The sequence below is a fragment of the Ostrea edulis genome, chromosome 3, assembly GCF_947568905.1.
Source record: "Ostrea edulis chromosome 3, xbOstEdul1.1, whole genome shotgun sequence".
NCBI classification, from domain to species: domain Eukaryota; kingdom Metazoa; phylum Mollusca; class Bivalvia; order Ostreida; family Ostreidae; genus Ostrea; species Ostrea edulis.
The window spans coordinates 4,845,262-4,870,676 of record NC_079166.1 but is presented as its reverse complement, the minus strand read 5'-3'; the positions used below and the strand labels follow the sequence as shown (position 1 = coordinate 4,870,676).

Sequence of the window (25,415 nt, the reverse complement as noted above, 5' to 3'; positions counted from 1 at the left end):
AATCAGGATTTTGTGGATACTTTTGATATACACAGGATATGTCTCAGGGACATCTGCAGAGATTCTGTGGTCAAAGTGATTGTATAATCATTGTATTCCCAAAGGTAGCTGACACACAGTCTACACCCACCCCCCTCTTTCTCAGTCATTGCCTCAATGAATAATTTCTTTTATAAATATAGAGGTATCATTAATTGATAGTATAAATTATTTCAATAAGTTACAAGATTCAGAACTTAATGTGCAAATTATTGTTTGATTTCTGATTGTGTAGTTTATAATACATGTATATAAAGAATGCTTGTAGGTACTGGTCGTTATTGTTATCAAAACACATCTCTGGGGTAGCTCCAGACCCCAGTCTCTTCAGTTGTCATCTATTGATAAAAGTTTGATTGACAGGCAGCATACCATTGATCATGATACATGTAAAATTTGGGGGATAACTTAAAATTGGGTCTTTAAACTGAAATTATTTTTTTAAGTCCAACTGAGAGTAAAATTATTAAATTAATACTAATATTTGCAAAAGATTAAGCCCCTCCCTCCTTACATCTATCATGATTAAGCCCCGCCCTCCTTACATCTATCATGATTACTTTAAAGAGAGTCACAACGACGATTAGTTGATTCAATCATCAATACTCAGATTTTATCTGCAATCTTCCCTACTTCAAAACATCATTTTGTATTAAAAGACTTATTTACAATTGAAATATCAATTTCTGAACATTATCAAACAGGGGCGAGTTTAACCATAACAGCAATTTACAAATTAAGACGAAAAGGTGAAATGGTATGAATACGAGATAATGTACAATATTTCATTCTAAGTTAGACGGTTACCATAAAAACTGCTCACCTGAGGAGATAAATTTGCTGAGTTTCATTTCCAGTACAAATTTGTCAAACTCAACTGTTACTTTGTCTGGACAGAATTCTAGATTAACAGCAATGGTTAGGTGTCTTGCAACTGGCTCCACATTCACACAGCAGGTGATCTTAGAACAGCCCTGGTCCAGATTACACGAAAATGGACCATTTATATATGGTAAAGATGATGTTGGAATCACTGGGCAGTCTAAAAGTAATTATACATACATGAATAATCCCAGAATAACTTACACTGGGCAGTCTGAAAGAAATTATACATACATGAAAACTCCCAGAATAACTTACACTGGGCAGTCTGAATGTAATTATACATACATGAATAATCCCAGAATAACTTACACTGGGCAGTCTGAAAGTAATTATACATACATGAATAATCGCAGAATAACTTACACTGGGCAGTCTGAAAGCATGTAATCACAGAATAACTCATAATGAAAAATACGTTTAATGAATTATTTATTTTCCTTTATTATAACTTTTTATTTTTTGCATTGATATCTTGGAAAAACAAAAACAAAAGTCAGACCTTTAAAAGCAATTAAATAGGACAATACTTTAAACTCTCCAAAACTAATAGACTACATACACGTAATTCTAATTAAACATTTTTTGTAAAATTTACCATTTATCCATCCTGATGAAACTGAAAATTTAGTTGATTTGTCGCAGGCTTGTGTTTTATTGTATAAATAACCAAAGAGCCCTAACTCTTCTTCTAGGACTGCAATATTGTATTCATTCATTGTGCTGACCATCTTTTCTGCTTTCCATTGATTAAACGAAAAACCTACAACAAAACAATTTTTACATTAATAGATTTCTTGAACTTGTTTACAGTTGATAAATTCAAAACAATTTCATTTCACATAATAATTTCATTTGTAATAAAGGACATCAACATAACTTAATACTGTACAAGCATGAATCAACTACTGGAGTGAGGATCAGTAATATTTCCAATAATCAAGAAAATACTCTCTCTCTCTCTCTAAAAAAAACAAAAAAAAACAAACCTTTGATTGGTGTTCCCAGAGCTATATCACAGTTTCTTTTGGGTAGAAGTGTATTATTGAGCAACACAACCTCCTGATCACATGCTGCACCACTCTCAAAACAGGCCATGATGTGAAGATGGACTCGGAATTGGTTTATTCCTTGTAGATCGGTGACCAAAAATCTAAAAAGCAATATACAACTATGAAATAATTTCGGTTTCAGATATCTAGCTATTGCCTATTCCAAAACATGCAACATGCTATTTTTCCAGTAACATCAAGTGTGAAATATGTCCTATTCTACAGAAAATCTTAATTGTTGTTCAAACCAGACGTGTTCATAAAACACAATCACCAGGAATGATTCCTTTAACCAATACAAGTCTGATCATAGACTATCTGAACTTTTAACCTTTCATTAATTGTTCACATTTGTCTATTTTTAAAGCTGTATGATCCAATGTTCATGTATTATTTTTGTACAGAATTACTTTAAAGCATATTAATTGTTTTACAAAGTTATCAACTTTCACTTAATTACATGCTTGAAAACATCTGCAAGTAAAAGAAAACAGAGAGAAGATTAATTAAAACATAAATATAGTGGGTACACACAAATTCTATATATAGCCCCACGCGCATCAGGGGAACCCAACATGATGTACATTGTATATATTTCGCACGCAACTGTCTATTCAAGACTAAAATAGCGTAAAACAGCCCATTAGTCAGAGGTATTTGATATTTTTTATGTCTCTTAAACTTATGGCACGGTAACTGCTGTAACAAAATACACAGCTTTACACAGATAAGAACACTGATGATCTGAAAGTCTGAACTGAACACGTGACTGTTATTTGAAATGGTATAGTGACAGTTGTTTGTAAACACCGATTTAAAATGAAATAGTTTTGGCTAAAACAGATGAAATAATGCATGACATGTAGTACATGCAGCCTCATGAATAAGTATGTGCGATGATTTAACAGCATTTTTACTAGGTGGAAAAAAATTGTTGAAATTCAGACCATACAACTTTAAGCATTTGACAAGCCTTTTAGAATTTATCTAAATCAGAGAATCCCCCCCCCCCCCCCCAGAATGCAAAGTAATACAAAACAGAAACCAAATTTTTTTTAATTATAAGAAAATTGTTTAATATTTAGCATATCATTCAAGAATATTTCCTTTTCTTCAATAAAAAGCACATCAAATTTCAAGTGCTTTTCTTGTAAATATTGAAGTTATGACTATGGTGTTAAAGTTGCATAGCATTAGAGTTGTATACTGTGGACAAACAGAGAGAAAAAATAATCCCTTTAATCTTTTGATCTCCGGTAAATAAAATTTACATCTTGTTCACTCACAATATTTCAATCCAGTGGATATGCACATAAATACATTGCCTTTTTAACAAGATTTTTTTCATCAGCTTTCAGTTTGTTTTTGACTACCTGTCAAAACTTAAGATACAAGCCAATAATTTTACTGTACAGTGCTTTACTAAGAACTACAGGTGACTCTCGATAACTCGAAGTTCAAGGGACCTTGATAAAACTTCGAGAAATCGAGATATCGAAATTCGGAAATTGAAGGTCCGCAGGTATGGTTCAGATTTTACAGTAACCGGAAATGTATACCAACAAGAAGGTATGATATTGTTTTGACATGTTTTCCTTCATATTCGTGAGGTACTTTGATATCAAAATAAAAAACCTTATTTTGCATTAATAAAACATTTCAAAGTTTATATATTTATTTGTTCTTTAATCATGCTTAGATAGGCATACAAAACCAAATTCCGATGAAGCTTTACTATTGCTAACTAAACAGAGCACAATGTTATGTCACTTTACCCAAAGCAAAAATTCTAACAAATGAGGAAAACGATGTTTTAGAGTAACTTTACACAAAGAACAAACTCGAGAAATTTAACAGTCTGTAGATCTCTAAATTATGTATAAAACTTACTCTCTCGTTGTCAAGTCAAAACAAATTATAGATTTTATTCATAGTCCGATTATATATAATTTTAATCATCACTACACAAAACCCCAGTGTAAGGTGTAAACTGACCAATTAGCCAATTATATACTCAAGTGTGTCACCTCCATAAAGAAGCACAGGAGATGTTTCAACTATGTAAACACCTAATTACCCCTCCAGCATTCAACAAAATCCAAGCAAGGCCCAAGCGGAAATTATTACATGTTTGGGTAACGGTGGGTATACGCTACCACCACTTCGAGAGATCAAGAGTGAAAAACAATGAAATGTGTTTTACGGGACCCAATTTCACTTCGAGAGATCGAACGTTCAAGAGATTGATAGTAAATTTGCTTTGTTATATAGAGAAAAAAATCGGGACCATGATTTCACTTCTCGAGACCGAGAACTTTGAGAGATCGAAGTTCGAGCCATCGAGAGTCACCTGTATATATTTTTTTCAATACAGCATGGCAAACAATAAGAAATTGAATTTACTCACTTGATGCGAAAAACTCCTTTCATCCAAAACTCATGCCAGACATCAAACTCAAAGTCATTCATGACAAACGGATTCACAACAAAGTTGTCAATTCCATAACTGATTGTCCAACTACAACTGTCCACAGAAAGGTGAAAGGTCACTGGGCGGGACATCAGTTTCGTCACATCCATACAGCAGTTAATGCTGGTACAACTCGCTGTCATGTGACAGTTCACATTATCAGGCAATGCGGCAAGGTCTGCAGCTGCTGAACACTCTGTTATGTTAAAGATGATATTTCATACTCAGTCTCACACTGAACAGACTTTTAAAGGTCAGAAGGTTATGCTCACACTGAACAGACGTTTAAAGGTCAGAAGGTTATGTTTCACATTTCATAATATACTATCAAAGCAAGAATAACATTATAATCATTTCAAAATTCATAATAGAGTATGAATAAAACAAATTAACATCCATTCTATAATGCCTGCTCCTTAAGGATGTATGCTACACCAGAGAAATTTGATGTAGATGAAAAGTGGAGGATATGTAAAACAATATTTTGAATTTGAAAATTTTCAAATTTACTTTATTTTGTCAAAAAATACAGTTTTAGTAGAAGGTAATCTGAAAAAAAATTTAAAACCCCTGCTGGACTCGAACCTGCGACCTACAGTTCAGCAGTCAGTATTCTAACCTACTGAGCTACTCTGCTAGGCATTTAATTGGAAAAGGAAAAGTCAAATATTGCTGATATCGATTTTTTCATCCATATTTTTAAAGGAAGTCAGCCATTATGACAATGTAGAGTACTACCTTAAACATTGCTTAAAAAAAGGGGGGGGGGGGGGGGATGGGGGATTTGTAAGAAGCTTAATGTACATGTATAAAATTATCAAGAATTTTATTTTAACATCATCATGGATAAATTCTGTACTTATATCTATACAATTTCAAAGACCAAGTTTTTCTACAACGAACTACACTACATAGCAATACATGTATCCAAAAACATTAAAAATACCAAAGCAATGCTTAAATGTATACATGTAAATCATCTCTGATCTCCTCACCATTTTTCCAGCCATCATCAGCAGGTTGATAAAATTCACCTGTTCTGTTACATGACACAGGTGATAAGTAGTTAGATACAGCCAGGTGATCATAGAGGTATGCCAAGTGAGCTTCTGAGAGATTACTCAAGTCCAGTCCATGTGCAGCACCATACGACGTCAGTGAGAATGCTGAGAATTCAACAATACATTTACTTCATTCACTTTCTTTACAAAGATAGTACAAAGGAAAGAAAAACATTCACTACACAGATGCAAACTACACTTACAGGGAATTTCAAAATTGGATTTTTCAAGACAATGTCTTTTTGGCAAGAATGTGTTTTGTAATATAGCTGCAGTAAACACGCAATCTTTGTAAGTTTCCCAGCAAATCGACACTTGTAAGTCAACCAAGAAAAAGTTCTGGGTGGACAAATCATAGATGGTGTAACTAAAATAATAAAGTAAATTGAAAGACCATTAGTGTACAAGTAAAACAATTAAATGTAAAGCATTAGTTAAATTCAAAATTTCCATCATGAAAACCACTAGATTTTAAACATTTTTGTTACAAAAGAGACTTACTCAAGACGAACTACTTGAAATAGATAGAACTGGTTCTTGGATCCTGTTGAAATAATATTTTTTAGGATTAATAACTTAGGATAATCAAATTATCTATCATTCTCGACCCTAATAATACAACATTGGTCCCAATAATTACCCCAGTTGATATCTTTAAATGGAAGCTGTGCCTTCAAATTCTCAATCTTCAGCAGCAGCATCCTGTTACAGGGATCAATGTCCATCATAACCTCAAACGTAGAGTTGATGACAGGCGAGTCCATACAACATGTGACCTTAGTACAGGTGTTGTCAAGTTTACAGGTCAGGGGATAATGATTTAATGACAGCAAGGTATTCACACTTGTACAATCTGCAAAATAAGTGAAAACTGATTTCTTAATACAGCCAAGTTTACAGTCCTGCAATGTTATACAGGTGCAAGTTCTTTTTTATTATGGCAGCATACAGATTTAAAAATAGATATATTGTCCATCAACACACTCAAAAACATATGGCAACAATATCATTTCCACTAGCTCTCATATCGATAGGCTTATATTCATCTAATTTATTTTAAAATACATATATACACATTATAAGACGTTCAGTTTAATGAGGAATGATTTTTACAAAAAAATTCAAAAACAAACATTAAGAAGTAATACCATTATCCCAACCATCCGCGCCTGCCTGACTATACCCAGGTTTCTGTCTGCTACAGGAATCTGATTGGACCTTCATGTAGGGCTGTAGACTCAGCATTTCCAGCAGTTCACTAATCTGATACTGTTTTAAAGTCAAAACAGCGGAGTTTTCAATCCTCCATTGACTCAATGAGAAATCTACCAAATGAAATAAACAAGTGTTATAGAATTTGATACACCAGCCTTGGGGTCTTTCTGTAACATAAAGATAATACCAGGAGCAAAAGCTGCCAGGAAGAACACAATAAAACTAGTTCTAATTGTAACGGGGACCGTTACATATGTTCCCCAAACATCCCCCAATTAAAAAGTGATGTCCTTGTGAATCTATAGCAAAAAATCATTTTATTTTAGCCTTTAATTACAAGTAGTACGTTCAAAATGGTAATTTCAGTACCAAAAAATGAAAGAAAGCGTTGCACGCGCATGCGTGTACGATTCCGAATTTTTGTTTATGTCGTTCAACAGGCATTTGTATCATATACCCACAGTATGAATTTCGTAACCTTTCCACCACATATAAGGAAGTTATAGCGATTTTAAAATCGTCCAATCAGAATTCAGCACACGTGCATACACGTGCTGAGCAGTAATTCTAACCACAGCAATTTGTAAGGAGTACCAAGACACATCTAAATCCCTAATATCAATAGAATTTGATGAAAAACAAAAACGTTATCGTTCTTTAAATATTGAACATTTGAAAAACTTTGCACGCGCATGCGCGTGTGCGTTGGCATTTTTTGTTACACCAAAATATAGATACACATATTATCTACGTATGCTGTGAATATCATCTCATTCGCTTCATAAATAAGATAGTTACAGACGTTTTAGTACTATCCAATCAAAATGAAGCTCACGTGCATGCGCGTGCAAATTGGTAATTTTGACCATGCAAATCAGTTAAGGGTCTCAATATCTACTTATGATATGAATATCAAGCCATTTCAATGAAGAACAAAAAAGTTAGACTGATTCCAAAGTTAGAGTACAAATTTTGTAATGCACGTGTACGCGCATGCGTGCGCGTGCAGACAAAATAAATATCATTTTTGATATCTACAAATGATATACTACCATCATATTTAGGTTTCATATCGATCCCTTTAATATTCTGATTTTCCATTTTTTGTACCAAAATTGCAGTGCACGTGCGCGCGCGTGCATGCACGTGCAAACAAAATGACTATCACTATGCACATCTACAAACGCTATACTATCATCCTGGAAAGTTTCATATCGATCCCTTTTGTAGTTTCTGAGAACACTACCGGACAAAAAAGTACCGGAGAAAAAGAATAATAATAATAATAATAATAAGAAACAGAGTAAAAACAATATGTTCCCAAACTTTGTTTGGGGAACATAATTATCATATTACATTTTCTTTACAAAAAAATGACAGTTTGCTGGATGTACAGGATAATGTGGGTCTAATTTGGCAGAATTTGACTTTGTCTTTTTCAATGTCCCTGATAATATCATGGGCCCAGGCCGGGTTCATATAATAATTCTATTGGAAAGAATACCATGACCTATAACCCACACCCTTTCTCCATCTTAAACTGTATACCTTTAAACTGCATTGGAAAAAAGGTAACCCCTTCCCTTATTATGAAGATCACTCACAATCCATTCACACACAGGAGGACCATAATGCATCATATATTAATGTAGACTAACATACCTGCATTTATATATTACAATGAGAAAAATACTACCCAGTCCATACTCCAGCAGCAAGTTCCTTTTTTCAGTGTATAGGAAGAGCCCCCTCTCATATTATACATATAATACCCTTATCATATAAATTTCATTACTTTATCATACACATTGTACTACGAAGTCCAAAACTGCTAGTTCCTTTTTTCAGAAGAACCTGGTACACAGCCACCATGTGTTCCATCTTATGATGTTTGTCCACCATACCAAAAATAATGCACTGCAACTTAGTACATTACATGGCACGAGCCATCCCACTGCATTCAGAAGTGACAACTTATTCACTACCAACACACGACACTTGCCTTTCACGGTATACGGAGATGTCCACTTCTTGTTCCACTTTGGTATCAGATCACCTTCTAGTATAGAAATATTGACAGCACACATTCCACCATCATTAAAGCAAGCCTCTGCTCTCAAGCTGATTTCCAGGAGATTTCCATCCTCTAGATCCCTCACTTTATATCTGAAATATAACAATAGGCCCATACCCACTACACTCACCTGAGTCAACTTGCTGAAGTGACTCAGAAGCTTGGAATACTTGTACCTGCCACTGGACAAGTACAGTGTAAATACATTACATATTTCAGACTGCTTGCAAAAATATGTCATATTTAAAAAACTAAATTACATGTACTTTGTTCTGTTTGAAAGATTCTGAAATATCACTACAAGATAGACAACCTTTAAATCTTTGCTGTCAGCCCAATCTGACCAGCGGTGTCATAATTCATAAATACATTTAATATAATATAAGGACCTTTTATCTTTCTTATCAAGATCCAGAAGATGTTTTTTTTTCTTCCCATGTGACCTTGTATAATCTTATTCCAATGACCATGAGGTGGGGTATTGTCACACCCTCAGCTCAATAGCAAGCTTTGTGTCAAGTATGGGCATCTGATGTTGCTGTACCATGACACACATTCAGTTCATAAGCAATCTGCATTTTGTTTCAGAGGCAGACAGATGAACATGGTAATCCTTATATACGCTACCAAACTTCACTTGCAGGGGGTAACATTTAGAAGGCTTCCATTAAATTCTCAGTAAACCTTTCCTGCCCTATTATAGTGGCTCCACCCTTTAAGGGGGGTGGGGGTGTATTGATTTAACAGATCTGAATTGAATCTACAATATATGAGGATGTGTGCATCTTATTAAGCCAAATAGTACAAATACGGTATTATATTCTGCAACGTCTGACCTAGCCATATGAGCTCACAAAACTCTGCATAAGCAAACAGACAGATGACAGACAAACTTCAATCAGCGGCTTGTGAACTTCTTTAACCAACATTCTTTGAATTAGCTTTACTCTGTAAAACTCACATTAATTTAAAGACACCATGCACACTAAGAATCTCCTCCTTTCCAAATCCGTATCCAATGAGGGACTGTCTCCTGTACATTTTCTCCACGTTGACTCTCAGTGAGTAGTAGGAGTAATCCACTTCCATTCCGACCTCAAACGTCCGGTTCAGTAGTGGTACACCGACACAACATTTAATGTTGGTACAGGATGGAGATACCGAACACAGGGCCAGGTCTGCTATAGATGTCAGAGAAGACTTCACTGATACAGGACAGTCTGAAATCATCAGTATTACAATACAGGACTCTACATTGATCTATGTAATCAAATAAAATTCAGAGAACGAACAACAGCTATTTTAATTTGTAATCAATTAAAATTCAGAGAACGAACAACAGCTATTTTTGTAATCAATTAAAATTCAGAGAACGAACAACAGCTATTTGTAATCAATTAAAATTCAGAGAACGAACAACAGCTATTTGTAATCAATTAAAATTCAGAGAACGAACAACAGCTATTTGCCCTTATTCAATGATCCATTACATAAAACGTTTAATCAAATACTGTATGTGTACTTATTTAAGCGGGATTCAAAAGGCTTTAGCAATGAAGCAAGGGAGCTAATTCATAGTTGCGCTAAAATACGAAATTCTCTATTCATCCATTATCTTACAAACAAGAATTGCTTAAATCAATAACCATAATAAACAATAAATATGGTGGAGACAGATATTCAAGGTGCCACCCACTGCCCGATGTTTCCATGCATAGCAGCCTCTCATCACACACAGTACTTTTTCAAGCATTGTATTATGTAGGTCATTGATCTTTCTTTCAAAATGGTAAGCCATTACATACATGTTGGAAAGTTTGCGGCAGCACCGGAGTACTCGGCATCTGTCCAGGAACATGAGGGGTAATACATAAGTGCTGCTACATTCAAATCAGACAAGAGATTATCCACAAAACTGCTGTCTATAGGAACAGTGTTGGCCACGCCTTCTGCTATCTGCCATGCAGCCAGAGAAAATCCTGAAAACACACAGAAAATATTGATATCAAGGTTAACAAAGTTACTTACTTTGTTTTTATATATTTTTTATAGGTATAGAAAAAGAAGTATCTTATGAAATCTGATTTTTGTCTCATGTATTTGAGAAATCTAACCTTTGATGCTAAACGGTGCATTCCATTCACAAACTTTCTTTGGTAGATAGAAATCTGTTAAAGGTTGAATTGCTGCTTCACACAGAGGTACTTTTGCTGCTTCTAGGCAAACTTCAAGTTTCAGATTTACAATGAAGTATCCTTCTGAGTACAAATCAAACACGCTGAATCTGAAAAAGTACACATCTTATTCTACAGTGACATAATGATCCTTACATATATCAATCTATATCAATATACATGTAGTCACCACACAATTAAAACTTACATTGATCAGAATTAAGAGTAGCATGTTAGTATGAAAAGTGCATCTTTCAAATTTTGGAAAACTAAAAGGCTTCAGTTTTTTGCAAAAATCATTATAGTTTATTATTCATATATTGGTATAATACTGATACTGTCCATTTAATTGTATATATACATGATTAGCAATTTATATATATATATATGTACTTGTTTCCCCAACATGCTGCATCCACATGCAGTTTGCAGTCTATGTAACCTGTAGTTAATGTTGTAAATTTTCTTTTTTTTTTGAATTTCCTTCTTTATAAACTGTCTTACTGTTATGCCCCCTGGGCCCAAAATTGGAATAAACTTATCTTATCTAAACAATAAAATGTCTTTCTTTGTTGTTTCATTGGGTGATGAAGGTAGCAATCATGGCAGAAAAAAATAGCATAACTCGCTATTTTCTCAATTGAATAGGCATGTTTACCATTCCCATATATGGTAGTGAAAAAAAGACACAAAGACTGTCATCTATTCCCTGATGGGTCACTAGCCTGTACAATATCCAACTTGTCAACCTGAATACTATTGTCAATAATTAATCTTATTACATTCCCTCTTACTGTCATGCAGACAATCTAACTTGTTTTCACTTGAAGATTGTATATAAAGTGTAAATATATGGTCAATTGCTGTCTATTGTTCAAGTACAACACTTACGTCATCCTGACCACACCGAAAAGCCATACTTGTTCTTCTAGGCCCCACTCATAGTCAAACAGCTTCTTAGTGAATTTCAGTTTTTCTATCTCGACAGTCATCAGAAAATTACATGGATCCACATTCAGTCTTGCGTTAAAAGTGGTGCTGATGATGGGAACATTAATACAGCATTGTACAGTCTCACAGGAGCTGGTAATGTAACACACGATATCCTCACCGGCCAGGGACGGGAGAGCAGTTAGCAGGGTCCCGTTACACTCTGTGAACATAGTGAATGTACGATAACCAAATACTCATTTATATGTTACAGCAAAGACATAGTCAATTAAGTTACCATATATGATTACAGTGCTCCCTCGATATATTGCCAATTTCTGAATAAAAATTATTTCTTTACATGCATGGATTTAATATGTCTGTAAAAGATTTCTCATTATATGCATGTGTGTCTACTTTTTTGCTTACCATTTCTCCAGTTATCTACCGCTCCTGTGTATGGTGTGTTGGTCCTGCTACACTTCTTATTATCACCATACACAAAGTTAGAAAGGCCAAGACCTTGAAGAAGTTCTGTGCGGAAATTGTTTGAAAGACCTGATGTGGTAATTCCTCTCATTTGTTTCCAGGCATCAAAAGAGAATGCTGCAAGAAATACTTCATATTAGTATAACATCTCTTGTCTAGTGTGGAAAACAATCTTTAAGAGACTTTTGATTAAATGATAGTGCAACATTTTACAGCCCAGTTGCATAAAACATAACAACTATAGCTGTATAATGCCAATTTCAAAAGTTACTAGGTTTTGGATTCACTGCATTGTGGGTTCTTTATCAAGTCAGCACCTACTGTCACACAGAAACTTGCTTCTCAAACAATGCCAGAAGACCTGTAACTTTCACTTTAGATGCCAAGCAATTGCTAAACAGTCACCATCTATTTCAAACCATTATGTTTGACAAGGCAAGGATCAAAATAACAAGCATAAAGCTTCTTTTTTGAGAAATCAACTGAAGCAATTTCGAAATCAAACTTGGTATAAGAGCATTCTGTAAGCATAGCAATACATGTTCCCTACTGACTACAGCGAAGTCATCTGTGTGATGTTCTGTGTAAATAATCATAATATATATATGTCTGACTTCACAGTTTATGCACAAGAGTAACCAAGTCCCATAAAATAAAAGCTGCTTATGTCATATAATATTCGAATTCCATATCTTCTATGTCAAGGACCACAACTCTTACAAAAATTCAATGGACTGGAACAAAATTTGAACTTGATCTGTAACTTGTCAAGGTAAAGCAATGTACCAAATATCAAATGAACATCTGCAAACATGACCAAAAACAAGATGTACTGTGAGCAATGCTCACTAAGAATACCCCCTGCTTACCCCAATCTCCCAAAGGGTGTTGTTAATAGGTATAAATTACCTCTTTCCTGAGTGTAAAAATATGGTATGCCTTTGTAGAAGAAAATGGAAGATATAGTCCGAACACAAATCCATGGTATAAACCTAAAATTGGGACCTTGAGATCAAAGGTCAAGGTCATAAAGAGGTCATGAATGTACATGACACATAGTCTCATGGTGATACACCCATGTCTTATGGTATGACTATGTCAAAACCCTATAATCAATTTTGACCTTGAGGTCAAAGTTCAAGGTCATATAGAGGTCATGAAGGTACTCGACACATCGTATCATGGTGATACACTCATGTGTCAAATATGATATGCCTATGTCAAAAAACAAAGAAGTCATGGCCCTGACACGAATCCATTGTAAAAACCTTTAATTTTGACTTTGAGGTCAAGGTCATATGGAGGTCATGAAGGTACATAACACATCGTCTCATGGTGATACACTCATGTGTCAAATATGGTATGCCTATGTCAAAGAACAAAGAAGTTATGGCCCGGACACAAATCCATTGTAAAAAACCTTTAATTTTGACCTTGAGGTCAAGGGTCAAGATTATATAGAGGTCATGAAGGTACTCGACACATCATCTCATGGTGATCCACCTGTGTGCAAAATATGGTATGCCTATGTCAAAGAACAAAGAAGTTATGGCCCGGACACGAATCTGTACAGACAGACGGACGGACAGAGTGATTCCTAAATACCCCCCAGAACTTCGTTCAGGGGGTATAAAAAGTCTGGAAAACTGATTTTTTTGGAAAGACAGTCAGACAGATATACAGAGTGCAAACCTAAAGTCCCCTCTGGTTTTGCTGGTTGGGGACTAAAAAAAAAAATTTATAACATCATGCAAGACTTTACATATCCATAATCATGAACAAAAAAAAAATACCTTCATCAATATAATTTGTTGTCCATTCACATGGTTTTTTAGGGAGCTTTGTGTTTTTAAAGATTGGGGCATCAATCATGCATGCTTTGTTTGCCTCCAAGCAGATCTGTAGATTCAGATTCACAAGGTATCTTCCTTCGGTTGACAAGTCTTCTATACTATATCTAACAAAATGACACAGAAAAAATCAAAGTCAAAAACCAAACAAAATGGATATAGTAAATCATTGTTAAATGCAATACACACACCCCCCAATTAATTCAAGGCCAATCTCAGAAAAGTGCTCTTCCTTTGACAAAATGCAGTTTTCATCTAATCTCCCGAGATGAAAATTCATGATAGTGCAGTTATAGTTTTATGACCATGATTTCATCAATTTTACACCCATGCAAATTTTGTCAATGTTGACCTGCTACTAAATATCCCTGTATAAACTTGCTCGAAATACTACATCATAGATGAATTCATTTGTCAGATAATATTCACGAGCTTCTTTCAAAACATGAATGCAATCTAAGCATGAATGCATGTACTTCTCATGCAATGCTGGTCTATTTAAGGCATGCAGTCCTGCGTCAAGATGCAACAGCATGATCTCTTGTAAGCAAAATATTGTGGTTTCATAATGTTATGTTAAAGACCCAATTTTTGACGTCCATGTGATTGTGTTTGAATAAGAAACAAGATAGCAATGAAATACTGGGCTGTGTTCAATATCGTAATGGCTAGCCTAGCTGCTAGGCTAGATATCTAGGTGTATAGAATGCACTGTATGAACTAACGCTTGTTATTCCTACAAGGTGCTAGCCTAGTTCCGATTGAGGGATAGCCTAGATGTTCGTTCAATTTCACAGCAATATGAAGCACAGTGACTACATAACCCTGAAGTTTTGCTCATTAAGGAAGATCATAGATTATTTAGCTTTACAAGAAATAATATATCAACAGCATAGTATTTTCTGACAAATGAACAAAAATTGATGCCCACGAAAATGACTGAAACCACAGTGTAGTGTTACATGCATGAAATAAATACCTTGTAAACAGATCATACAGGTGCATTCTACCAAGTACATTCTATTAACAAAACCTCCCATACAGAAATGTAGGCCATCTTACTGTATTCTAAGGACTCCATTGATGTTGAAGCTCTGCTTGCTTCCCATAACATAATCATGAAGGCTGACATTGATGGAGAATTTCTCGAATCCTACACTGAGTTTGTAGTTACAGTGGTCCAGTATTAACCACGTGTTGATCGATCTGGCCAGCAGGGGGATATCTGAGCAGCACCGCACCCCGGTACAGAAGTCATACAGGTGACAGGTGGTGCCAGCAGGGATACCGACTAATGATGCATACTGGTCACAACCTGGGAAACACGAGAGAAGAAGAATCTAGAGGTCTGGGAAACACGAGAAGAATAATCTAGAGGTCTGGGAAACGAGAGAAGAATAATCTAGAGGTCTGGGAAACACGAGAAGAATAATCTAGAGGTCTGGGAAACATGACAGAAGAATAATCTAGAGGTCTGGGAAACACGAGAGAAGAATAATCTAGGTCTGGGAAACACGAGAAGAAGAATTTAGAGGTCTGGGAAACGAGAGAGAAGAATAATCTAGAGGTCTGGGAAACGAGAGAGAAGAATAATCTACAGGTCTGGGAAACGAGAGAGAAGAATAATCTAGGTCTGGGAAACACGAGAAGAATCTAGAAGTCTGGGAAACATGACAAGAATAATCTAGAGGTCTTGGAAACATGAGAGAAGAAGAATCTAGAGGTCTGGGAAACACGAGAAGAATAATCTAGAGGTCTGGGAAATGAGAGAAGAATAATCTAGAGGTCTGGGAAACACAAGAAGAATAATCTAGAGGTCTGAGAAACACGAGAAGAATAATCTAGAGGTCTGGGAAATGAGAGAAGAATAATCTAGAGGTCTGGGAAACACAAGAAGAATAATCTAGAGGTCTGGGAAACACGAGAAGAATAATCTAGAGGTCTGGGAAACATGACAGAAGAATAATCTAGAGGTCTGGGAAACGAGAGAAGAATAATCTAGAGGTCTGGGAAACACAAGAAGAATAATCTAGAGGTCTGGGAAACACGAGAAGAATAATCTAGAGGTCTGGGAAACGAGAGAAGAATAATCTAGAGGTCTTTGAAAAATTTTTTTAATATTATCATAATCTCTATTGCAGAAGAGTGTGATATTTCTCTCCCAACACTCTCACAATAGTTTTTCACCTTAATCAAGAAAAAATTTGCAATTATCATTTGACAGCTAGTAAAATAGATCCTTTAGATACCAACAATAACCAATTCTAAGACTTGCTGCACATTTTTCACAATTTAATTAATCCTATAGTAGTGTTAAATTTGAATCATTAGTAATGCACATTTCAAAACAATTTTTATAATAACCTTACCATTATTCCATCCGAGTTTGCTAGGGTAGAAAGGAATGGATTTCCTGTTGCAGCTATATTCTCCCATGTACTGAATGATGTCAAGGTCATGTAACAGCTGAGAGGCAGCATACAAAGGCAGCACCGCAGCAACAGCATATCCATTGGCTGCCATCCAGTTCTCCAATGAAAAGTCTTAAAACAGAATAATAGGTTTAGCATGGGAATTGAATATCTTGTTTCATTCTGCTTTGCATGCAAATTATAAGGCCTGAAAAGATTCATTAGTGGAATATATGTAGTTAGATCCACGTGAAGGTCTATACAATATTCCATGGATCTATCACATGAATTAAGGATAAATGTGTTTCAACCACTACCCCCCCCCCCCCCCCCCCCCCCCCCCACCACCACTTCTCTCAACCTACACAACCAAAACAGAATATTTTCAGTAAAGAATTAATTAAGCATTATTAGATATGATTTTATAGAAGATATGGTTGTTAAGACATGCCTTTTATAACAAAGTCTGTTGTCCAGTTGCAGAATGGTTTATTGAGTTTGTGTTCATTGAAGATCTGAAAATCTTTCTCGCACACACCATGAGATTCAAAGCAAACACTTATATTCAGACTAAATCCAAAGGAAGTTTCCAAGTCGGTTATGATGTAACTGAAATGATTAAAATCAAAATTCAATTACCATTCACTGAAAAATATTACCATCACCTGATCTTTGAAACAGTTACATTCAAAACAACACAGACCATAGCATGGCTGCATGGTTCTTATTAATCATCTTTTTTCTCATTTTCAAACAAAAAAAATTCACTAAAACAATATACTTTGTAGTTCTAATTTTCTTGTTTCTCAGATTTCTTAAACTTCATGCCGTTAAAAGAAACAGAACTGCTTTGCCAATAAAACATGAAAATAGATCCAACAATTATTTCTGAACAATTTATGAATATGTAGTACAGAATGGCCTGATAATATCGTTCTAATGACTTACTCTAAATTGACCATTCCCAGTAGAGAAACGTGTCGAACATCTCCAAACTTGTATCCCAGAAGTTTATCAGTCCAGTGATACTTCTCTATCCCGACAGAGACTTTGCCATTGCAGGTGTCTAGATCGACGTAAGCCTCCAGGTTCCCCCCTAGGATGTCAGAGTGCACACAACACTTGACGTCACTACAGGAGGCTGACACAGCACACCTGACGTTGGGACCAAGGGATGGAAGGTTCTCTGTTGTCCGGTCACAGTCTACCACCAAAAAAAAAATATGTATGTTCACGCCAATACATTTGCATTCAAACAAGAAATTATTTTTTCCTATATTTTGCATCCTATTCGAGAATTTTTCACTTATGTGGAGACATCACCTGCTATAGGTCAAAATGATAAAATACCGCAAGATTCTTACACAGGACAAAATGGGAGACATACCGTCTATCCATCCTGTACTGTTGACCGTGTTGTATGGAGGTTTAGTCCAATCACATTTCTGATTATCGTCTACTAACAGATGTGAGACTCCAAGGTCCTGTAGCAGTTGTTTTACATGAGGAACATCTAGAGAGATTCCCGGAGATACTCCATGCATGGATTTCCAGTTCGTCAGGGAGAAAGCTGTAACCAATTCTTAATGATTTAGAAAGCCATGATTTCTCAATTAATGGTAGAATCATCTAAGGGCTATTCCAGCAAAAAAAATATGGGGGGGAGGGAAGGCACTTTATTTTTAAGACAGCCACCCATACAATTAAATTTTCCTCTGCTACCACCACCCATACAATTAGATTCTCCCCTGCCACCACCACCCATACAATTCAATACTTTAATTTAACGAAACAAATGGATCAACCATATGATATTTTAGAACTTAATTCTAGTTTATATTTTTAAAAATGCAAAAAATATAAACAATAAAATGTCTTTCTTTGTTGTTTCATCGGGAGATGAAGGTAGCTATCTTTGCAGAAAAAATTACATATTTTGGTTTCCAATGCAATTTTGGTAGGGAGAAAAAAGGATGATCTCAGCATATAAAATGAAGAAAAAATGCAATTAATTTTGTATACTCTGGAAACATGCGAGTTGTAGAAACCTAAGCTCTGTTTGCTTATTATAAACGAACAGTTTCACTAGACTAATGATGTGGGATAATTGTCATATCATTTCTGGACTAGATGTGCATGTCCTTTTTACTCATGTCATGATCTGGGTGCTTGTTAATTGTTGAAATAACAAGAAGTTTTTTTTTTAATGATATAAAACTAAATAAAATAGGAATATATTATACCATTTAAAATTTAAATTCACATATATTGTTACTCTCTTTATTGCTTTTAAAAGACAAGTGTCTTATTACATCAGTTACAATATGTATACATAAAATGGCATTGTATAGTGGTGTACAAATTCAAGCAAGCAACGGAGAACTTTTCAACGAGTTAGGTTTTCTCGCAACTTAAGCGCAAGACAGATATTTCCCTAAATTACAAAGTGTATGCATATAGATTGTGACTTTTTTCCTTTGACCCCCTACAATCTCTCGTACAGGAAACTCGCGAATATTCCATTTAAAATTTCAGTCCCAAGCATAATATTTACTCGATTTATATCGCAATCAGGCAAATTTTCCACTCTGTTAAACGTAATGGTATACCAGGTGGGAGATTTCATATCCAAATTACCCCGCACATCTCAAAGTCTGTCGAAATTCACACCTTCGGAAACAACGGTCGTGATTCCCTGATCCTTGATTTTGTTAAATAAACAACAACTCGGGTTTTGGTAATTAACTTCACACGACGCTGCATGTTAATTACACGTTAACCAATTGATAGCTTGGGTATAATAATTGATTCAGAGTGCCGATTAAAGAAGATCACCGCCGAACTATTACCTGTGCATTTTAAAACGAAAGTGTTAGGGGCGATAATTCCCAGAATAGTCATGCTCGACTGAAATCGAAAGTAGGAATCGCGTTGTAATCGAAAAATTGTACCGTCGTTTCATAAACTAGGTGAAATTACACGAAAAGGTTGTAAAACTCATGATCGTTGGTTGAGTTAGACAGGTGGTCGTTTAGGACAGGTACAATAGGTAACGCCTTGGAGGGGAAAGGTTTACGGTAACATTGAGTTATCTGCCCATTTATCAATCTTTTTTCCGTACTTAAGTTAATGTAGAATGGCTCCGCTTTTCTTCTTCTTTTGTAATTAAAAGAAACGTAACGTGATAAGTTTTCATCTTTATCATAATTCACAGGCACCCATGTTTTTTATTTAACCTGGAAGACAACCACCCATACAAATATATTTTCCCAAATCACCCCCACCCATCCAAAAAAATATCGGCTGCCGTCCCTCCCCCCCATACGTTTTTTGCTGGAATAGCCCTAATTCGTTCTATACTCTATAAACATATGCTGTTTTATCAATTTTTTATAGCAATTAAAATGGCTCATTCGACAATATTCCTTTTTGCATTCTTTTTTCCCCTAAAATCAGTGCAATTCTAACATCCTAATTTGATTATAATACCATTCTCTATGAAGTCTAATCCCCTTTCACATGCTTCTTTTGGTAGCAGACTGTTGACAAACACAGGGATTACAGTTCCACAAGGCTGACCTGACTCCAGACAAACACTAATGTTTAAATTCACTAAATACTTCCCGTTTTCACCAATGTAGTCCAAGTCAGTTATCTGAAAACTAAAATTACATTGTATGTGTAACTAAACTATCATCTTACAGTCTTGCATTTTACAGTAAATCTACCTATAATTTTTCCAGTTTTATGTGCAATCATAAATTAATACATTTTGGAATTTGATGTATATTCTATAAGTGCATTCATATGTTCAGTCATATATTAGTAGTAAACATGAATTAGTGGAACATGGCTAGTACATATAGCACTAAAACATGGATACTGTTAAACATTAGTATTTTACAGAACTAGGAATTTGATATACTGGATGAATACTTACTCAACTACCACCACACCAAACAGGTCAAATTTCTCCTTCTCTCCAAACTTGTAGCCATACAAACTTTTGTTGAATTTCAGATTTTCAATGCCTACTCTCAGTTGACGATTACAAGGACTGACTTCTACAAAAGCCTCCACTGAAAGCCCTGTTTGCGGAACACTAACACAACACTGCACACCTGTACAGGATTTCTGCAGGTAACAGGCGGCAAGACTGGGATCCAACTGAGGTTTACTGATGTCTCTATCCGACGTGCACCCTAGACAAAATAAACAGTCCAGGCTAAACATTAAGAGACAGTCTAGCAACCTATCAACAAGTTTACTTTCAACTTCATGGGGTATACGAGTCATAACTGCGACATATATTGGTGTAAAAAGTGATGCCTGCAAATCTGAAGATTTTTCTCACACAGGAGTGAACATTGAGTTAAAGTGTGCTTGCATGGAAAGATTAAATTTCCCACCAACCAGAAGACATTTTAGTTAAAAATTGCTTTAAAAATAAATAAATCTACCTGATACCCATCCTTGGTATGAGTTTTTGTAGAGACCTATCTGCCTACTACAGGCTTCTTTCTTCATGAATTTTGTCAGACCTAGTGTTTCCAGAAGTTTTGGCACACTGCTTACAGATAGAACATCTGATGGGCTTAGGTTGTTTAAGGACAACCAATTGGAATAGGAAAAATCTGAAAATAGTTCAATCATAATAGTGTGATCAAATTAAATGGGCAATCCTTGGATTTTCTCCTAGAAAAAAAAACATATAAGAAACTTGATTGCCTATAACTTTATAAGAAACTTACCTATAACTTTGTAAGAAACTTATCTATAACTTATAACTTTGTAAGAAACTTACCTATATTAACTTTGTAAGAAACTTACCTATAACTTTATAAGAAACTTACCTATAACTTTATAAGAAACTTACCTATATTAACTTTATAAGAAACTTACCTATAACTTTATAAGAAACTTACCTATAACTTTGTATCCATTAAACCACGCACATGTTGGTTTCGTCACCAGATAGTTACTGACAATGGCATTCTCCAGCTGACAAGCTGATCCATCACTGAAGCACACACTCAGCTTCAGGTCGACAAGGTACTGACCCTGACCACTCAGATCTGTGATCTTATACCTACAGACACAACACATATACATATTATTGTTGATCACTCAGATCTATCATCTTATACCTACAGATGTAACACATATTATTACTGACCACTCATATTTATCATCTTATACCTACAAATACAACACATATACATATTATTACTGACCACTTATACTACAGACACAACACATATACATATTATTACTCACCACTCAGATCTATCATCTAATACCTACAGACACAACACATATACATATTATTGTTGATCACTCAGATCTATCATCTAATACCTACAGACACAACACATATACATATTATTGTTGATCACTCAAATCTATCATCTTATACCTACAAATACAACACATATACATATTATTACTGACCACTTATACCTACAAATACAACACATATACATATTATTACTGACCACTTATACCTACAAATACAACACATATACATATTATTACTGACCACTTATACCTACAAATACAACACATATACATATTATTACTGACCACTTATACCTACAGTTACAACACATATTATCACCTATAGTGTTATATATGCTTTTTAACTGCAACTTAAATACATGAAATTCATGACTTCACAATTTATTTCTCCATCACAGATCTATTCACTAGAATGACTGTGATTAAACTCGTATAATGTTCATTTACAAATTGCCTGTGTTACTATGATTAAACTCGTATAATGTTCATTTACAAATTGCCTGTGTTACTATGATTAAACTCGTATAATGTTCATTTACAAATTGCCTGTGTTACTATGATTAAACTCGTATAATGTTCATTTACAAATTGCCTGTGTTACTATGATTAAACTCGTATAATGTTCATTTACAAATTGCCTGTGGGATATAGTGCTCACCTGAGTCATCTTGCTCTAACATATCTAGAGATGAAACCAGTAAACTTAGGTCACTTTGGAAATTGTATTTTCAATAGGCTAGCTTAAATTATTCAGAACCCCATACATGCTGTGAAATTCATCCTGTGTATCAGGGGAAGTCATAAATGTTATAAAATTACATAACTGCCAAGACACACACTAAATCAATTGACATAGGACAATTTTTTGAACATTTGACTCAGCTATATATAATGAGCTTAAAATTCCACTTTTAAAACTACTTTAACTGAAAGACCCAAGAAGACCTCAAAAATACCTGATTGAAAAGATTTGATCAATGCTGAATTTCTGCTCCTCTCCAAACTGGAAATCCAGAAGTGATAGGTGAAGCTGGAAAGTTTCTATCTGCAATGTTACGGTGTGGGCACACGCTTCGATGTTGATTGTGTAGGTGAGTGTCCTTCCTATGAGTGCTAGGTCTGTACAGCACTGTATAGCAGTACAGCCAGAGGAGATCCTACAGTTCGTACTGGCAGGCAGAGTGGGGGTGTAAGGAGACACATCTTGTGTACAGGAAGAATCTGTTATTGCAACAAAAGAGTGATTACTACTTAACAAACATAAATTTATAAATTCTAAGCAATACACAAAAGGCCTATGGGCTTTAATGGTAAGCACCCATGAACCTAGACCCACAAATGTAACTTGTTACCCAAACGTTTCATCCTAGAACATGATCTTTGTGTTTAAATACACGCATCAGAAGTTTACACAAACGTAAATCTCGATATGATACTTGTATTCTTCAATAAGCATTGTACAAGAACAAAATACTCCATTACTCAGAGCTAACCAATTGAAATATACCCATACCGATTTCAAAGCCTGATGCTGTTCCAGCAAAAGATGTTCTGTTGCACGGAGTTTCACTGAAAAACTTGCTGACACCGAGATGATCCAACAACTGATCTGCCATGACACTTGACAGGGAGCTGATGGAAATTGGTATTCCTTTGCTTATCAAGTAATCATTGAGACTGAAACCTATCATTAAAAGAGAAATATATGTATAGGGAGCAGAATTTTGTATGACAATCATAACTACATGTATAATTTTGCCATCTGCAAATTCTGTAACTAATAAAATGTAGAAACCATGGATTCATATATGCACAGAAATTTTTGGTCGTCCTTAAAATTGCACATTGAAACAATTGACCTTGATATGAAGCACAGGTGTAGGGTTAAGATAAAAAGAAACAATTATATGTCCTAAAAAGAAGCTTGTTTGGCCCCTTCTTCTGCCATTTCTACACATGAAAACTCACCTGGAATTGCAAATGGCTGCATACTGAAATTACAGGAGAGGAATGGAATTTTCACATCTTGCATGATAGGAATATTCAGCATACAGTCCCCTTTACTTTCAAAACAAGCACTGAATTTGATGTTGAACAGGAATGCAGACTCGGCAGAAAGGTAGTCAATCTTATACCTGAAAAAGACATTCATGGTTACATTATAAATGTACTGGCAATAGTTTATTGATGGAATTACACATACAAATAGTATGCAAAATACAGTAAAAGCACCAACTTACTCCAATCGAAACACATTCTGTATGGTATAAGTTTGCCATGACGAATAATTGAAATCTTTGAGCATGAGAACAATTTCCAGTTTTTCTAATTGAATGAAGACTTTCCCTCTGCATTTGTCCACTGTGACTTCGGTTTGAACGGCCGTTTTCAGTAGAGCTATATCCGTGCAGCATTTGACTCCAGAGCAGGAGGCAGACAGCGCACATGATGTGTGACTTGGCAGAGATGGTAGAGATTTCAACTGAGAACAGGCTGAAAAAATTCAAATACACTGAAAAATATCACAAACACACATATAATTATGATAACAACGGATCGCTATAAAATCCTAGTACATTAAAATTTAAAATCCTATTGTAACCTTGCTCTGGCCAAGGAGGAGTTATTGAAGACTTGTACCTCAAGTCCTGATAGATATTGTTTCATAGGGTCCACTAAAAATCTCATTATCATCTGTCCTACAGACCGCCAAAATTCTTATCATCATCTGTCCTAAGGGCCACCTAAATTCTTTTTTTTTCATTTATTCTGGAAATTCACATTTAATCGTAATGTTGTTTTAATTTATCACTGACTACTTCTTGTTGCATATCAAGCATGCTATCTAACTGGCCAATTTGCCAAATTGTACTCCTGTGCAGATTTTTAAGTATTTTTATGCAACACATATTTCTCTGTTAAACTTTACTTTGGCTACATCCTGGTTGTGGGGGGTCATTCTAAAATTATACCTAACTGATCTTATTTTATACACCAAGGCTTTCATGCAAATTTGGCTTTTCTGGCAATGGTTCATTTCAAATTTCATTTCATAAAGATTTCCCTTGTAAACAAACATGAATTCCCTTTACTACTTTTGGGATTGAAAATCAATTTAAGAGATTGAATCAAAATCAAAATCCACACAATATATATGCTCATGTCTGATACCCTTACAAACACTGTCAGAATGATAAGGTCCTAGCTTGATTTCTGATAGCCTTACAAATACTGTGTAAATGATAAGGTCCTAGCTTGATTTCTGATAGCCTTACAAACACTGTGTAAATGATAAGGTCCTAAGCTTGATTTCCGATAGCCTTATACTAACACTGTAAATGATAAGGTCCTAGCTTGATTTCTGATAGCCTTACAAACATTGTGTAAATGATAAGGTCCTAGCTTGATTTCTGATAGCCTTAAAAACACTGTGTAAATGATAAGGTCCTAGCTTGATTTCTGATACCCTT

The 25,415-nt window shown here is 35.2% G+C and overlaps 1 protein-coding gene across 1 annotated transcript in view; it reads right to left on the bottom strand.

Moving 5' to 3' along the window:
* The window catches only part of LOC125672755 (uncharacterized), a 188,624-nt gene that overhangs the window by 73,000 nt on the left and 90,209 nt on the right, over positions 1-25,415 (bottom strand). Inside the window, exons 81-109 of the mRNA XM_056159795.1 lie at positions 24,186-24,438; positions 23,914-24,080; positions 23,459-23,629; positions 22,902-23,166; positions 21,573-21,736; positions 21,108-21,281; positions 20,588-20,849; positions 20,137-20,309; positions 18,035-18,217; positions 17,596-17,851; positions 17,099-17,256; positions 16,606-16,779; positions 15,299-15,551; positions 14,180-14,343; positions 12,327-12,503; positions 11,859-12,120; positions 10,908-11,077; positions 10,599-10,772; positions 9,755-10,013; positions 8,722-8,885; positions 6,653-6,829; positions 6,145-6,357; positions 6,006-6,048; positions 5,708-5,871; positions 5,439-5,609; positions 4,381-4,639; positions 1,911-2,074; positions 1,520-1,684; positions 863-1,081 (exon numbers count right to left, since the gene is read on the bottom strand). Coding sequence (XP_056015770.1) covers positions 863-1,081; positions 1,520-1,684; positions 1,911-2,074; positions 4,381-4,639; positions 5,439-5,609; positions 5,708-5,871; positions 6,006-6,048; positions 6,145-6,357; positions 6,653-6,829; positions 8,722-8,885; positions 9,755-10,013; positions 10,599-10,772; positions 10,908-11,077; positions 11,859-12,120; positions 12,327-12,503; positions 14,180-14,343; positions 15,299-15,551; positions 16,606-16,779; positions 17,099-17,256; positions 17,596-17,851; positions 18,035-18,217; positions 20,137-20,309; positions 20,588-20,849; positions 21,108-21,281; positions 21,573-21,736; positions 22,902-23,166; positions 23,459-23,629; positions 23,914-24,080; positions 24,186-24,438 — 5,598 coding nt within the window. The remainder of the gene's footprint in view (positions 1-862; positions 1,082-1,519; positions 1,685-1,910; positions 2,075-4,380; positions 4,640-5,438; positions 5,610-5,707; positions 5,872-6,005; positions 6,049-6,144; positions 6,358-6,652; positions 6,830-8,721; positions 8,886-9,754; positions 10,014-10,598; positions 10,773-10,907; positions 11,078-11,858; positions 12,121-12,326; positions 12,504-14,179; positions 14,344-15,298; positions 15,552-16,605; positions 16,780-17,098; positions 17,257-17,595; positions 17,852-18,034; positions 18,218-20,136; positions 20,310-20,587; positions 20,850-21,107; positions 21,282-21,572; positions 21,737-22,901; positions 23,167-23,458; positions 23,630-23,913; positions 24,081-24,185; positions 24,439-25,415) is intronic.